At 41.7% G+C, this 16173-nt stretch overlaps 1 protein-coding gene across 2 annotated transcripts in view; it reads left to right on the top strand.

Annotated features, from left to right (window-relative positions):
* Positions 1-15996, top strand: part of LOC142088728 (rap1 GTPase-activating protein 1-like) — a 45461-nt gene extending 29465 nt beyond the window's left edge. The window contains exons 17-23 of one of the 2 annotated variants that reach the window (XM_075164367.1): positions 1359-1505; positions 2744-2847; positions 5189-5305; positions 10142-10268; positions 10354-10456; positions 15697-15782; positions 15940-15996. In XM_075164367.1, coding sequence (XP_075020468.1) covers positions 1359-1505; positions 2744-2847; positions 5189-5305; positions 10142-10268; positions 10354-10456; positions 15697-15782; positions 15940-15963 — 708 coding nt within the window. In that variant the 3' untranslated portion in view covers positions 15964-15996. Of the gene's footprint in view, positions 1-1358; positions 1506-2743; positions 2848-5188; positions 5306-8134; positions 8931-10141; positions 10269-10353; positions 10457-15696; positions 15783-15939 lie in introns of those variants that run through there. The other variant, XM_075164376.1, reaches the window with a different exon arrangement.
* Positions 15997-16173: the final 177 nt, after the last annotated feature.

Genomic DNA, 16173 nt, shown 5'->3' with positions numbered 1-16173 from the left:
TACAGCGTGGTCCAGAGTGGAATTTCATACTGTCCCTGAGAAGTCAAACTCTTTATGCTCCATGCTGGTGTCTAGTGTCAGATGGGGTTTCACTCCATGACTTACAGAAGAAGGAGTGAGTGTTTGCAAGAGGAATTTTAATAACTAGTAGCAAGCAGCTTTCAGTTCCTAAAGCAGATCTCGTCCAATTAATTTTCATTATAGCTGAAAAAGTTGCAAGAGCCACTGCAAGAGTTTAACATATCTGTGAGTGTACTGTCTAGAAAAACTGTGATGCTTTACTTACCCTCTAAAAGCCAGAGTTAATTTACCTTTGTTTGGTGTAGATGACACTCTTTTCTTTTTTTTTTTTTTTTTAAATAAAACAGGATCAGGTGACAGAACTTACTTTTAAAAGTGATCAAGATGATATGAGAAAGCAAAGGTTTTGTACAAACAGGCAAACTGAGTTTTGAACTGATTATATAGAGAGAATCTTATATCACTTTGCTATCTACTTCCCCTTTCCCATTTCTGTGGGAAGTGCCTCACCACTTCTTTTGTATAATAAGCTATCTGTCTGGACAGATAGACGTGTTATAAATGCATTTCTACAGATGACCTCCACCTGCTTTGTATGGTGGGCTGGTTAGAGTTGTTAAGGGCTGTAAAACTAACCCATTCACATATAGGCTTGGTAGCTATAGGCGTAGTTTTGGTCAGAGCTGGGATGCTTTGGTGCGGTGTATTTTTACATACAATCAGTCTACCCTGCCTTTGCTGCTAAACAGGAATTTCATACCCATCCATGTCTTACACTAATTATCCCAAAATGTCCTTTTCTGACTTCTAGCAGATGCTGTGATTTGCATGTCATGTACACGGATGACCTTTGTAAAAGGCTGGAAAAGGCTGAGTAAACTCAGAAAATGGCTTTTTCAAATGCTGCAGATTTTGATACGGCCACTTTCCCCTTGGAACCAGCACGCAAGTTCATGCAAGACTTGAACCTTACAGTCTTGAACAAGAATTTGATTTTGTGTTTTGTAGCCTGGACTGGGTAGGACTGCTCCAGATGATGCTGTCTTATCCAGTATGCTGGGATACTAGTAGGGAATCTCTATTTATGCAACAGGTCAAGGGAGGTGAAAGTAGAGAATATACTTGAGGAAGAGTTCTTCCCTGGCAGTGAGCTCCATGAATCGGCTAGGACCACAAATGGGTAATGTCTAAGATGCTGCCTTCCAGGAGTTAGGGTTTCTGTGGTTCTGATGTTGGTCTGTCACAACTTTCCGCCCAATCTGTGGTGCTTTTCATGCTGCCCTACTGTGTGCATGTCTATATGTGTTTGTCTGTTTCCCTGCCTCCCTTCTGTTCAGCGGGTGATCCGAGGCCGCAGCCAGAGCCTGGATACCATGGGGATATCCATGAGAAAGCAGCCGCCAGCCACCCTGCCCAGCCGCCCAACTACAGCTGGGCTTGCCCTCAGCCAGAGTGTCGCCGAGGGCCCTAAGGCCATTGCTGCGGTAAGGTATTCGGGTGGGCTGTAAGAAGAAACCCAGCATACCTTTGTGACCCACCCATACATTTTATTTCTCTTTCCCTATTAGTTTGTCCTCTTGTCTTTCTGTGAACCTCTTTTTGTTGTATCATCCCATTTCACAAGTGGTGACAGCATGTGTTGCAGTCTGTTTTGTCCATGCCTATCTCTAGCCCCAGTTCATCTGTAAACTAGAGCTGAGATTGATGCAGACTGGGAGAAGAAAGCCAAACATGATTCTACGTCTATCTTTGCTATCCCGGATTAGATCCTGTATGTTGCCATACCTTAAAAAAATGCATGCGCTGTGGTTTGACCAGAATGGTACTGTATTGTCATATGGCAAGAGCTGAGAACATAAGGACACTAAATCTGTTCCATTTTCTTCAATTTCACCAATCAGATTCTCTTCTGTAATATAAGCAGGTACACAATGTTTATTCAAGGTGCTGTTTTGCTGTAAATAGAATTTGCATGTTGGGAACAAACAGCAGAATTAAAGTTTGGGGTGAGAAAAAAAGTGAATATTTGTAGTCACTATCAAAGCCTTTCTTATTTGATAGGGATACTAAACATACGTGATCGGTGTGAGCATAATAAATCCATGAAAATGTCTCCAGAAAAGGATCCATGTTTCTGATATTGGAAATATGGTTACCTTGGCCAAAGTGCATCCAGCTGATTGTGGTCTCTGCACTAGTGATGTCAATACAGGCTAACTACAAAAAAACATCTCTGAGTAAGCCAAGAAGGTGCCTTTCAGTGTGGAAATTTCTTGGGGACAGTTTACTCAGTTGTATGCATTCTTTATGTCAGCACAACAAAGTCACAGAATAGTAATGACTTGGGTTTGCTGCCTCTTTCTCTCCTTTGATTTCTAGTTTTCTCTACCTTTCTGATTCTACCTCTCCTTTTCTCATCATATGGGGATACCTCCCTTCCTGAGCCTCTTTCTCTGTATGCTGGCTGTGTATTTTGTTCTGCCTTTGTTTCTATATCTCTCTGTCTCTTTCTCATACCACCTTTGTAAGCCCTAGTTTCTCCTTCTTACTGACAGAAAGTACTCCTTCTTGCACTGGTGGAGCTGGGCCATGCTATTGTATTGCAGAGTAAAGGAGAGGATCTGGATCCACATTGCAAACTCCCTCTCCCATGCTTCCAGTTCTCCAGTTTTTCCTGTCTTGTTCGCCTCCCTCCTTTCTGTCACACTTTCCTTTTTTCTAGTCTTTTGCCTTGCCTGGTAGGAGCCCATCACGTACTCGAGCCAGCCGCTTCCATGGGCGACGGAGTAGTGCCATTGGCATTGAGAACATACAGGAGGAAAAGAGGTATGAGCTGTGGGAAGATGAGACAAAGAGAGGAAAAAACAGGAGGAGATGAGAAAAGGGAGATAGAAAGCCACATATAAGGACAGAAAGGGAATCGACAGGAATGAGAACTGAAATGGAAATGGTTGGAATGGGAAGAAAAGCCTGATTATTGGCTAATGGAGAAATGGACAGAAACAAACAAAATAAAAACGGGCATTTGGAAATGAGGAGAATCAATATTTGAGGAAGAAGGGAGGAAATGGGTGGAAGAACATAGTAAGATCACTCTTAAACATTGTGCAGTATGATCTTGGTTCTCCTGTTCTGTATTCACCACTTTTAGATAAGAGTCTGATGATAGGCTTTTACTTGGGAAAGGGGAAATTGGGTGCTTAATTGTTTGTTTGTTTTCATGTTAAAAAGTTCAAATAGACAAAACTTCTGATATCTTAAAGGATTTTTTTAAAAAAGCTTTCAGTCAAAATGACTGAGAAATAATTATAATTAAGAAGCAACATACAGGGTTAAGGAGTGATTTGGCATATTTGACAGAATTATAACCATTCAAAAGTTGCCTACTGCTCATGAGAGATTATTCAGTTAAATCAATAAATTTCTCTCAGCTCTAGCTGAGACGCCTTTTTAAGATTATAGGGAGTCTCAAAAGTCACGAGTGCTCTGCAGCTAATATACAGTTTTCCCAGTTGCAAGAATTCCAGGGAACAGCTTAAAGACCCAGTGTAAAAGGGAAAAAGCCATCTTTAATGTGGAAACTAGTGATTTCACAACAGGAAGAATTACTACATTTTCCCTTCTTTCCAGTTAGTTTGTTGGACTTTTCCTTAATGAGGTGCCTATGACCTAATCTGAATAAAAATAGTATAGAGCTTTCTCTGAGAAAAATAAAATCTTCTGAGACAACTTCCCTGTAACAGTCTAAGCCAACACAGTAGCCACAGCTCTTCACTACTTTAAATAGTTTTGTACCTTATGCACCTGTGCCCCTGAATCCATTACTTGGTGTACAACAACCTTCACTATCCCCTCAAAAGATCTGTAAAAGTTTTCTACAACAAGGAAAAACCCTGGCTTTATTTTCTTTTTTTTTCTGCTGTTTGCTAGGATGGAATTGGTAAGCTATTGGGTTTATTTAGCTTTCCTTTTGCTTATTTGTGATCTTAGATATGAGGAACAGTAAGCCTTATCTTGTGTTTTGTGAAAGACTTTTTGGGTGATTCTTGGAGGTGCAGTTTCACAGCAACTGGTCTGTTCTAACAGTTCGTTGTTACTGAAAAGCAGATATCATACTTGCCTTCTCCCAGTGTCTCTTTCAACTACCCGATCCTGTCCCATTCCTTGTGATGGCTCAGATGCTTAGTAGACCCTTCATGGAACTGATTCAGCCCATTAATCTAACAGAAAAAGTATCAACTTTCTTTCATCGGATTAATTATCTGCCAGGTTCTGCCATGAACTGGCTCATGGAGAAGTCTGATGGGTACCAGGACTGATGGAAGGTACACTCAGCAAAAGTGGACGAGGCTGGAGCAGGCTCTCTCTCTGGCAACAGTGAGCTCAACATGTCATGTGTGACTTCACCCTGAAGCTGTAGTTTAATGATACGCAGGCTTTGATGACAGAGCTGACCCAGTCCATCCCGCTTGTTCATGTGTCTCAAAGTTCCAGGGTTGTTTTAGTTTCAGGATTGTTTTTTGTCACGATAATTTCCAGTCTCACAAACAGTTTTATTAGCACAAGTGAGGGCATGAGGAACTGTGATGTGAGGGGTACAGGTAGGATCAACTGATCAAGAGAGCAGAGGAGGAACTTTGTAAACTCCATCACTGAAGCCACAAAAAAACCTCGACAAAAACCTGAGTTTTCCAATCCTTAATTAAAGATACCCCACTTTTCAGTTACGCACACAGACAGCTTTCTTCAGAAGTATCTTGACAAGTACTAGTAGCGATAAAACTATTGTAACCATCCTGAAACAGGGAAATTTGCTGAATCCTTTTTCTTTATGCAATAAATACATAAGCTCTCTAATCAATCCTAAAGTTTCTTAAGACCAATGAAATGGGGAGGGCAGAAAAAAAAGTTGAAGAATTAAAGGAGAATGCTGAAATTAATTTAGGCTTTTATATTAATTCAAAAGGAGCTTAAAGTTGGCCATTTCTAATATATTGCCCTCAACAGGTTACATCTCAGGAGTCTATCCTTCTCAACACAACTGCATTGCTTCCCTTTCATGTGTATATGAGAGCTCCAGCTTTGTGTTGTATCTTGTAAGGAAGTGTTAGAATAGATAGTGGTTAACTGTGGCCTTGGGGTATAGCTGGTTTCTCTTTTGTTCCAGCAGAGACACTGCAGAGAGGATGCAGAAGGTGCTGGACAGTCCAGGAACTTTCTTTGACCTGAAGTTTGATGGATCATCCAGTCCCAGCTCCCCAGAGTTCCCCAGCAGGAAGAGCAAGTGAGTTGAAAATAATCTGAATATTTGAAAGATGGTCACTGTGTCTGGTATTGGCTTAAGTGTGGTGCATGTCTTGCTCTGTTGGAGGCTTTACTGAGATTGTCCACATTAGGCATTGCAGCATCTTAAAAGTTAGATGTCTGGCCGTGGCACAGTAATTCAGAGCATGTAAGTAAGGAACTCGGCTTTCTTAAACAGCCAGTGAAGTAAGATGGGACCACTTAAAGGTGATTTTGGCTATATCTTTATTGTAATGTTAGCTTGCATCCAACAGGATACACAAAGCCCTAGCTGTCCAATTATCCATGCTTACTTATGTATATGTTTCCTCTATAGTTTGCTCTGGAGTGATTTTGGAGCTTCATGGAGAAGCTTGGACCAGGGTATGTTGGGATGTTGGGTTGTACTGAAGTTCTGCCCCTGTAAGCAGGATTCATGCTGCTGCTCCCAACCAGTGTGAACGAGCCTGTCTTCAGTCCTCCCAAAGTGTTACAGCAGGTCTCATGTGTTGCACCTATGCTTCATTGCTAAAGCACGCCATACCACACCCAGTGTTCTCCTTCAAAACACTTCATGCAGTAGTCTGCAAAACAGTTCTTCAGCTTCTGGTGGTCAAAAACTGGAAAAATGCACTTTCTTGGTAGTGTAGCTTTACTGCTGCTAAGCTGTATTATGCTGGGATGTTATCCTATTTAGGATACTTCAGGACTTCACGGAAACCACACATTTACATTTCCAAGACTCCAGAGTAGCCTGTCTCTAAATCTAAGACTGCAGCTGACTTTCTGGAACAGCTTGCCACACCTGATTTTTTTCATGAGAACTTGGATGAGACCTGTGGCAAAAAGGGCACTGAATACTTTGTAGTAGGGAACGTCCCTTTCTCAGGACTGGGGCTGCTCTAAGAAAATTTCAGGAGGGGCCCTAGAGCCAGGCCTTTATGGTTGTAGTTGTTCCAGGTGCCAGGTCTGACAAGGAAGGGCCGGCCTTCCAACTAGACCCAATGCTCCCTAAGAATTACAGGCTGGTGACTATCTGCAGTAGTTCAGCTACCCAATTGTATGCTGTAGGACTGCCCAGAATTTTGTCACAGCCAAGGTGCAGAGTTCTGGTAAGTATGTTTTTGTAATACTAGCTTTTGGGTTGGGTGGGTGTCCAAAATTTTGGTGGGGAGGAGGATGAGAGTGCAGCTAGGAGATATAGACCATTTAAGATGCCAGCTCTGGCAGTCAAGGACAAGAGACAATGCAGGACATGGAACCGCTGATTGGTCAGCAACCCCCATCTCCAGTATTACCACATCATTCCACCTCCCCTTCCTCATCCTGTCTGGGACCTTGTTAGTGAACTAGAAGTTCCTGGCTAGGCACATGTGAGGGACTCTTGCTCTGATTAGGTAGCTGAAGTAACCTTGCATAATCAGCAAGAATTCTGCCTAGTAAGAAAACATCTCGTAGCTCAGCTAGTCCTGGTTACCCTACTGTAGAATGTGTGCATGTGCTGGAAAAAAAAACATGAAGCTTTCTTGACATCTGTTCCTGATTTCTGCATTTGATTGTGGGCTTCTCCCACTTCCCAACCTCCATTCTCCATTCATCAGCTGAGGAGGTGAGCCAGCTGAATTGTCTGTTTCAAATTGATATCACATGCTTTCAGAGAGCAAACATAGCATGGGATTTCAGTAACAATACTTGCATGAATATTGTTTATGCACATGACTCAAGACCTGTATGATTTGGCAGTCTGTCTACTTCCATCCCCAGGATTCTCTCTATGCATCTTTTTCCAGTCATGGACTCAAAACCACTTGTACAATCACCAGAAAAACTCTTTTCACAGTTGTAGTGGTTTAGCCCATTCCTGGACAGTTTGTTTACAAGGTGGGATGTAGCATGGAGTTTTGCACAATTGGTGATTAGCCAGAGTTAGAGTTGTGATTTCAGAGTCAGGGACCAGCCCACATGCAGTCATACCTGCTGCATCATATCTGGGGCAGGGAATCAAGGGCCATGTAATTCCACCATAGAAAGCACACCATTTTCACCAAGACAGTATTGCAGGAACAGGGTAGGAGTGTAATTCTAACAATGTCTCAGAGACAGTTCTACTGAAATAGGCTATTTATTGTTCATTAATTGTGGAACCACAAATCAGGATCATGATACAGGCATATTTCTAATGCAAAAAATAGTTCCAGATGGTTCTAGAGTAATTTACGCAGCCCCAATTAAAAATTTTATTCCTGGTAGTCATCAGGGTCATCAATCTGTTCCTGGTTCTCCCCAAGGAGTAGCAACACAGGACATCTCTCTACTGCAAAAATGTCCAGCATGTTGCTACTGGTCTTAAATAATAATTTCAGATTCCAGACCTGAATGATCAAACTCTTCATCTATGTTCTCCTAAAACCAACCTGGAAATAAATGCAAAGGGAACACATAAATAATAGATTAATTCTTTTACAGTAGAGACAAACCAGCACTTACTTTCTGTCCTCGCATGCTGATTTCCAACACGCCCTTCTGCAGTCATCAGCCTGCAATCCATGAAACCGCATTGTTCACTTTGGCTAACAGTGTCTTCTCTCCCACATACAGGGACAATTGTCCTTAGTTTTCCTGCTCCACTGTCCAGGTAGCCTTCCAAATAATCCTTTTTCCCAAGGGACAGACTCAAAAGAATGAACGCAGCCTAAGTAACCAGGTAGCAAAACTCCTCAGGATCAGACGGCTTTTTGGGTTGCATCTGAAAAATCAAGCACTGTACTGTGTATGTCCAAATCCTAGGAAAAGTACATGGGTTTTTTGTGTGTGTGTTTTCCCTCCTCAGACACATCTGAGTGGGGACATCAAGCCAATCAGGAGTGGACCGGATGCTACTCAGTCATTGATTACCTCACTGAAGATACTGGCAAGACTTTTGGGGTGAAATGAGAGTCCTGGCTAAGAGGAGCATGACCTTACTTAGAGGACCTCAAGGACTGTGGCAAGACCAAGTGGCACCAAGTAATGCTCCACTGGCAGTTCCTGGAGCAGGAATCCTGGGAAAGGGAGATGGACAGATAGCTCCTATTGGAGCATTTTGGCTCTATGCCCTTCCCATTGCCCAATCAGCAGCCACTGAACCAGCCTCTTCTACTAATGATGGGGGAAGGAGGCCACCTTGAGTGCCTCCCCTTCTCTTCCCCTCCTCTCAGATGAGCGAGAAGAGAACAGCTTGGCCTGCAGAAGGCAAGAGCAGAAGAACATGTTTCCACCTCTATCTCTAGTGCCTTTGGATGACATAGGTCAGGAAGTGCAGTGCAGAGAATGAGGATGGAGAAACCTGCTGAGGAAGGATGCTCAGAAGGAGATACTTTGTGGAAATCTAGGTCCCAGCTCACTTAAATTCATGTTATTGATTTGCTCTGCCAAGGGAGAAGCATGTTGGCCTTCATTTCCTCTAAAATATATTTCCTAATCTCCTGAGGAAATATCTTTGGCCTATATTGGCCTTATCTTTATTGTTCTCCCTGTTGCATGCTGGCATGTAATATGCCTGGGACTTTAGGTTTCATTACCGCTTGTAGGTCAAGACTGGCCACATTTTGCAGTGTTTCTGAAGGAATAAATATATTTAGTATGTTAAAGGTGTCTTATCTTTCTTGCCTCTCTTAGCTTTTTAACATTTTTAAGCACTTAATCTCTCTCTTATTGGCTGATCTCTTGTGCAGGCAGTGAGTATTTCACGATAAATGTTAGCCTTACATGCACAGTGCACCTTTCACCATGTAAGCATATCAGCCTCATGGACTGCTCTTTTTCGTAGATGACTGCAAGCAGTGGATCCTGAATTCTGAGCTGGGAGAAGTTGACCTTAAGGGTCTTTCTTGACAGATATGAAACATGCACCAGGCTACCTCAGTGTCCATGACATTTGAGAGAGTGGTGGTCAAGTGATCCAATAGTTTGCTTTGAATGTTCCCTTTGTAATGACCCTGTGGGAGCTAAAAGTCTAGTGGGATGGACCTACAGGAGCCAGTCTACTGGCAACTGGGCACATGCAAAATCACCAGGATGGGCATCCTGACCTAGGTATGTTCCTATCTGTAAGTAGGAGGAAGGTTCTGACCTGTCTGTGCAAGAGCTTGGCACTTGATCCTAATAGTTTGGCACTGAGACATCCTAAAATAATGCAGATCTCAGTAATTTGTTTCTACCTCTCCATTGCTTCCTTAAACTTTCTTAGTTAATCATTCTATAATACTGGTTAATGTCTATATGCTTTCCTGACTCCTCCTGTTACAACTGTCCAGAAACACAGCGGTGACAGTTTATAAGCTCTATGACATGAAAAATGTGCTTTTATAGTCCCCTTGTACTATCTGGAATTTCATATAAGACCGAACATGATAGGCTGAGAGTGGCTGTGGGAATGGGTGGACTAGGCTGGGTAATACTCAGTTAACACTTCATCATGTTGTATTTAGGTTCCAAAATGAAGGCATCTGTTGATTTTAATGAATGTCTAGAGGTAAACAGTGCTTAAATGCAGGTGGTTTGACTCGCTCTGCTTTAAGACACTGAGGTCTGTGTCTTAAAGGACAAGACTAACTGAATTTTTCATACAGTTATCCAGAATGGAAACAAGAAGTGGTGCTTCTACTAAATCAAGTAGCAACTAGAAATTAAGGAATGCAAGCCAGTTCACCTGAATTCTGTTCCTAGGTGGAAAAACTAGCTGTGGATGAATAATTTCTTCTTACTGTTTCTGCCTGCTATATAATAAAGCTATGTCACAAAAAGGGCAAGCCTATGTGTAACAATAAGCATGATGTTGAATGCTTGCATTTCACAGAATGTTCAGGAGTCAGACTTCAGGATACTGCGCGATGCAGCCATTCTCACGTTCTTCATCCAGTGTAAGCAGTTGTTGTAGTGGTTTGAGGGAAAATGAAACATCTGAGGAAGAGGAGAATGACAGGGTGGGTGTATGATCTCTAACAAACAGGCTACCTCCCTGATTTTACCAAGTGCATTATTAAAACACGTCTTCTTTGCCCTCTCCAGGAGCTGACGTGCTCTCTTGAGGGCCCTCCAAAACAGGATTCAGTGGTTCAGAATATGTGGCTGGATGACAGTGACTGCACACCCAGTACTTCCAGTTCAGCAGGTAAAAAAGAAAGAAAGAAAGAAAACCAGAAGAAATCCCCTGCTTATGCTTCTAGAAGCATATGTGAGATTGAGCCACATTTGTTTGGCAAAATCTTTTATATAGCTATACCTAAGATTTGAGAAGCATAGGTAGATGATAGGCTCAGAGGAATGGGGAGAGAAGCAAGCTTGCAAACTGTGATGGGAGAGAATGGGAAGGGGAAGTGTGTTTCAGTAGCATGAATAAATAGTGCTGTACACACTGTAGAAAGAATTACAGTAGATTGCAAAGAACTAACGTGTTTACGTGTTTCTGTGGAGGGCGTGTATATCTCAATGGTTGGTTTTCTGAATGCAGTGCCCCTTTATAAACTAGATAGTTTGGATATGGGAATTACAGAAACAGTGCTTCCTGAACAAAGCAGTATGCTCCTGAGAAGGTGGGTAATCAGGTAGCTAACCTGCACTGAGCTTTTTGACTGCCAAGGCTGGGCTCTTAGTGTAGGACTTGATTAAAGTTGAAGTAGTGATTAAAGTCAGCTTGGATGCATTCACAGTGCAGAGATGATTATAGTCATTGTAAGTCCTCTTTAGTCCCATAGCAGGCAGAACTATTGCAGTGTCTGTTGTTGAGGTTGTATCAGCTGCCCTGATCTCAGACCTGTTTGCAGTTGTGTTTCACTTTGTTAAAACTGTTTTGGATTGAAGCATTTCTTGTTGAGCATCAGCCTAAAGCTAAAATTGTGGAAAATTTAAATCAGTTTCAGTCTGTTTTTGAGAATGAGGCTGAAGGGACTGTGTAAGATTTTGGGAAACTATGACTGAAAAGACTAAGCTTTTGAGATTGGGAAGTCATTAGGAACTGTGGAAGGCAAAACTTAACATTTGTTGCTAAAAAATTCTGGAATAGGAGCAGGTTGAGATGGTAAGAGATACTTGTGGATGGCAAGTAAGAGAGTTGATTGGAAGGAACAGTGAAATCTTTATAGGAATTGTGTGAAAAGAGATTGCTGAAAAAGATTACAAGGGTCAGAAAGTAGAGCCAATTTACTTTGAAGACAGAGTTAGGTCTCTCAATCTCTGTAGGCAGCCCTGTCTGAGATATCAAGAGTGGCCATCAGATCCCTGCTTAGATTTGCCTGTATCTTAGCAACAGCAATGAAGACGTGATACTGTGAGATGTTCTGCAGAGACCTCTGTTCTGTGAGATGTTCTGTGAGTTGTTCTGTAAGATTTCTCCACTTCTGCAAAACAACTCACAGTATGAATGCTTGTATACTTAGAGGCACAAGAAAACTCTAGGGGCTGGTATTGAAACTCCGGAAGAACAGGAAAAACAAGTGGAGTTATTTATCGTGCAGAGGAAGAACAGAGCCATGCCGTATGCTAAAATTAGGAAGCGGGGTGCTGTATACAGAGCCTGCCTGTCCTGGGGGAGACACATAAACATGTTAAATGTGGTGATATGAAAAAGCAGCATGTCAAGAACCTTCACAGTAGAAGACAGCTAATGAGCTGCTATTAAGAGGCAGAAGTTGGGAATGAGCTTCTGTAGATCCTTGTGTTGAAGGCTAGGAAGAAAGAGTTCAGTGTCATCAGCTCAGAGCAAAAGTGGTAAATAAATACTGTAAGGCCAGGAGGCCCAACACCATGAAATTGTCTCTTTTTGAAGGGACCTGGAAATGATACCATAAGGGCAATAGCTGCTTTGTGCCTGGTGGTATGAGGGTTTTCACTGTATCACCATGGCATTGTCCAGGCTACCATTTCCACAGGTCTGGGATTATCCTGGGTAGGCCACAGCTCCCCTCACAAATGTTTGAGCTTTATTCACTTCTGTTGCCTTTGTGGCACTGCACTGAGACCATGCAGGTGTGAAAGATGGTTCCTCGTCAAAAGTGAACAAACAGTTTGTGTTTACTTGTGATGAGAAATACTAATGGGAGCAGAAAATTAGTGTAAATGCAAACTAGTTTGTTTTGCTTGAGTGTCAGGAATTGTCTATTGTCATCAAGTAAAAGATTTCACATTCCTTTTGGCCTTGTGGGTAACTGCAGTTCCCCTTGCCCTCTATTTCTCTAAGAGCACTCCCAGCAGTGCTGTTTTTAACAGTGCTGTTACGCCTGCCCTGCCACAGCCCATAGTTTAATCCAAGTATGATCTTTCCACAAATCCACTTATCACTCCTATCTACCCGCATCACGTAAAGCCCAGTAGAAGTGATCCATTATAAACCTTTATTATATTGGCTTGGGTTCTCTCTTCTTTTACCCCTCTACTCACTTGTGCAACGTTTACCTTCCTGCGTTCTTTTTCTTGCCAGAAAATCCCACTGGATCCTAGAGCTGTAGCTGAGCTGTGAAAGTTCAGATCCAGATCCAAGTGCTAGGTTGATAGTACAGGCCCAACTTGCTCCGAGCTCCCAGCTTGCCACCTTGGAGAAAAGCTGCTGACTCAATATATCCTCCAGTAGAAGACTGCTAGGTTATTCATCCTAGCTGTTCCCCTTTTGTTATGGATATGGGAAGTAGGGGTGCTTTCCAGTGGCCTCTGCTACTCTTCTCAGATAGTTTCCCTATTTGCTGACTCCTTATTGTCCCACAGGTATATACATCATTAATATACATCACTGAGAATAATCATTACAAAGAATGCGATGTAAAGTTCAACATAATTTTTACATTTTGTACACTCCATTGTAAATGGCAGTGATCTGATACTGACACTGCAAAACTTTCACTGTGATTTCTCAGTAGCATGGCATTGTAAGACAGCTGCACCCTACAGGAGTGGTGATTTTTTTGCTGTACCATATCTAGTCTTATATCTGCAATGCAGAGATTAAAAAAAAAAAAGGATATATAAAGGTACACCAACAAACATGCAGGTTTGTATATGGACTTCTGATTTATGCCAGGAGAGCCATGGTTAAAAGGGATAAACATAGTGGATACTCTTCTGACTAAACCAACTCACCTAATCAGGAGACTATAGAGATGTAGTCTTGAGTGCCATTGCTGATTGCAGTAAGAAAGCTTGATGATGTTACCATCCACACCATTTAGAATGTGTTTGTGGTAATAGATGAAGGGGCATAGAGGAAAGAAATAAAAGGTTTTGTGTGTGTGTAAGGTACATGAGATAGCAGAGTTGAGCCTGCCTTTTCTAAGCACAAAGTGAAATTTTGTCCTTAGGAATTTCAAAATTTTTATTTTTATTTTCCAGAAATTCTGACAGTTCTTGAGCTAGAAAAAGACAGGATTAAGAGCAATTTGTTGTGCTAAAAAATTTAGGAAAAAAACCACGGATGATATATTTATTTTGATTTTTGCACATACTAGAAAGTTTTCTGTTTATGTACTACAGCCAGTCCTGATAGAAGACTAATTTCCAAAAGATCAAGTGTGGCAATACATGTTAATATTCCTAGGCAAAATTACATTTAAATGAACATTGATAATTTGAGTTAATCTATGCAACAGGGAAGAACTGTAATTATCCATAACCAAGCATAATAAACTGAAGAAATGCCAGAGTTAAGCTAAACTGAAAGCAAAGAAAACACCTTGGGACACAGAGAGGCATCTGTGTGTTTTGGTTTTGCCCTTTAATGAACTATACAATAACTATTCAGCCACAGCTAATGTACTGTGTAAAATCAGACTGAACTGATTTTTATGAAGAAACCTAAGACATTTTGGATGCCCACTGTAAGTCTGGATCTTACTCTGAACGATTCCTAAGCCATGTACACATTCTTGGATTCTCCAATTTTCCATTCAGATTGAGACAGCAAAGTTACAGAAAAGAAAAAAAAATGGCAGCAGTCAGTGGTCATTATGCTACCAGAGCTAGATAAAGACATAGAGAACTGCCATTGCCAAAACTGCTATTTTCCGAGTTGGCTTAAAAGCACCAACATGTCTCGTATGCCAGTGCATATCACATGAGGCAGAGGTGACTTTCCCCCTAGCCTCAAGGCCAAGATACAAATTCAGCTATAACCCTCCTTAACACTTTCTTTAAGACACTTCTAGGTTAGTTAATATGCATAGTTGTTTTAGATGTGTTTTTATTCAGTTACTCAGTCTATTAGTCACTACCTACAAACATCATAATTAAATTTCAAAGGCTTACCATCTTATTGCAGGAATCCCTCATCAGCTGAATTTTACAGCTTTCTTAACTTTCCTGACTGAATGGGAGATAGGCATGCCATCAAAGTAATTTGTCCTTCTGCCCCCTTAGCACATTCCACACTGACACCAACTCTTTAATTCGAACTCTTTCCATTTTCCTCTGATTCAAATAAAAGAGTTATAATACAGATTTACTGTTGCAATACAGCTATGCAAAAACTCCCAGAAACTATACTATTTATGAAATTATGATATTTAATAATTTTAAACCATCCTTAGTGCATAGGATGGTCACCGAGGAATAAATTAGAATGGCGTAAGAAAGAGGGCTGTTACGTTAAAGACATCATACTCATTTATTGTGAAATGTGTATGGTGAATACAAGATGATTACAGAAAGCAAAAGAATGTTTTAAGTTTGTGAATTTTGCAAAGTATTTCATCCTTACTTTTGCCATGGTGTTGATATGTGACGATAGGCAAATTCCTTAAACCCTGAGGTCAAGATGTGAGAATCCTAAGGGAGGGGGCAGAGGGAGGAGAAGGAAGAGAAACACTTGTGAGAGCATAAGATTAGATTCTGCTTCACAAAGTGAAGTTAAGGATAAGGCATTCAGGTTGCACAGATGTATTCAGTAATAACATTTCTTAGCTTGACTGCATGATGCTGTCACCTAACTGGAACCTACTGTATTATTTTAAACTATTTTTTGCGTATAACAGTAGACTGATATAGAAATTGAAAACGGGACTGATGGAAACATTTGGGAAAGTTGGTTGGAGGATGCCTGCGGTACTCGTTAGATAGCTATAGACATAGCTTCTTTAGGCAAGAAGCTATAGCCAGAACAGCTCTGGCATTGAACTACAGTCTGGAACCAGTGGCCGATGATTTTTTTGAATAAAATGAAAGCCAAGTAGTCCCTTTTCTTGTGTTTCAAGCTGGAATGAGAAGTAGGTCAAGGTAACATTAGTCAAGTTGAGCGTAGATACATTTCTTTCTTACCTGTAGAGGAGCCACAGGTCTGTGAACATTTTGGGGTAAAACCAGCTATGTGTGCAGCTCCTGGGATACCCTCTTGATTATTTCTTTATTGTTCTGTGCTTGGTTCCCTTCTAGGAAGCAGGTTGCTTCCTTCCAGCAGTGTTGCTGGCTCCACTGGAAAAGGAAAAGGCAGCAAAACAGATGCTCAGCACCATAATCCAGTAAGTGCTTTAATAAAATGTTTCCTTCTCGCTTACACAGAGATAAGGATGGGAGAAAAGAGAGAGACTTAATTTAGGAGGCTTTGCTTGCTCAGGGTTGAAAGGACAGTAAGAAGGTGCCTGCAGGGGAAGGTTAAAGAACTGCCTTGTTCTGCAGGCCTCCATTTTGTGCTGCGTGTGAGGTCACCGCTGGAGAACTGTCTCAGTGCACACTGGGTGAGTAGCACAGGTAACGGGCATGGAGCAGCGCCGCAGGCTGGTGGTTCTGGGTGGAGGCAGGCCCCTGGGCCATCCCTGGCTTCACTGGAAGAGTGCAGCAAGTACTGTATGGCTTCACAGTAAATAGGGTTAATCCTATACCTTCTTCCCCAAATGATCTTCCATGGCCAGC

The sequence above is a fragment of the Calonectris borealis genome, chromosome 1 (assembly GCF_964195595.1).
Source record: "Calonectris borealis chromosome 1, bCalBor7.hap1.2, whole genome shotgun sequence".
Taxonomy (NCBI): Eukaryota; Metazoa; Chordata; class Aves; order Procellariiformes; family Procellariidae; genus Calonectris; species Calonectris borealis.
Note: the sequence above shows the minus strand (reverse complement) of the source record. Positions and strands in the feature narration are given on the sequence as shown.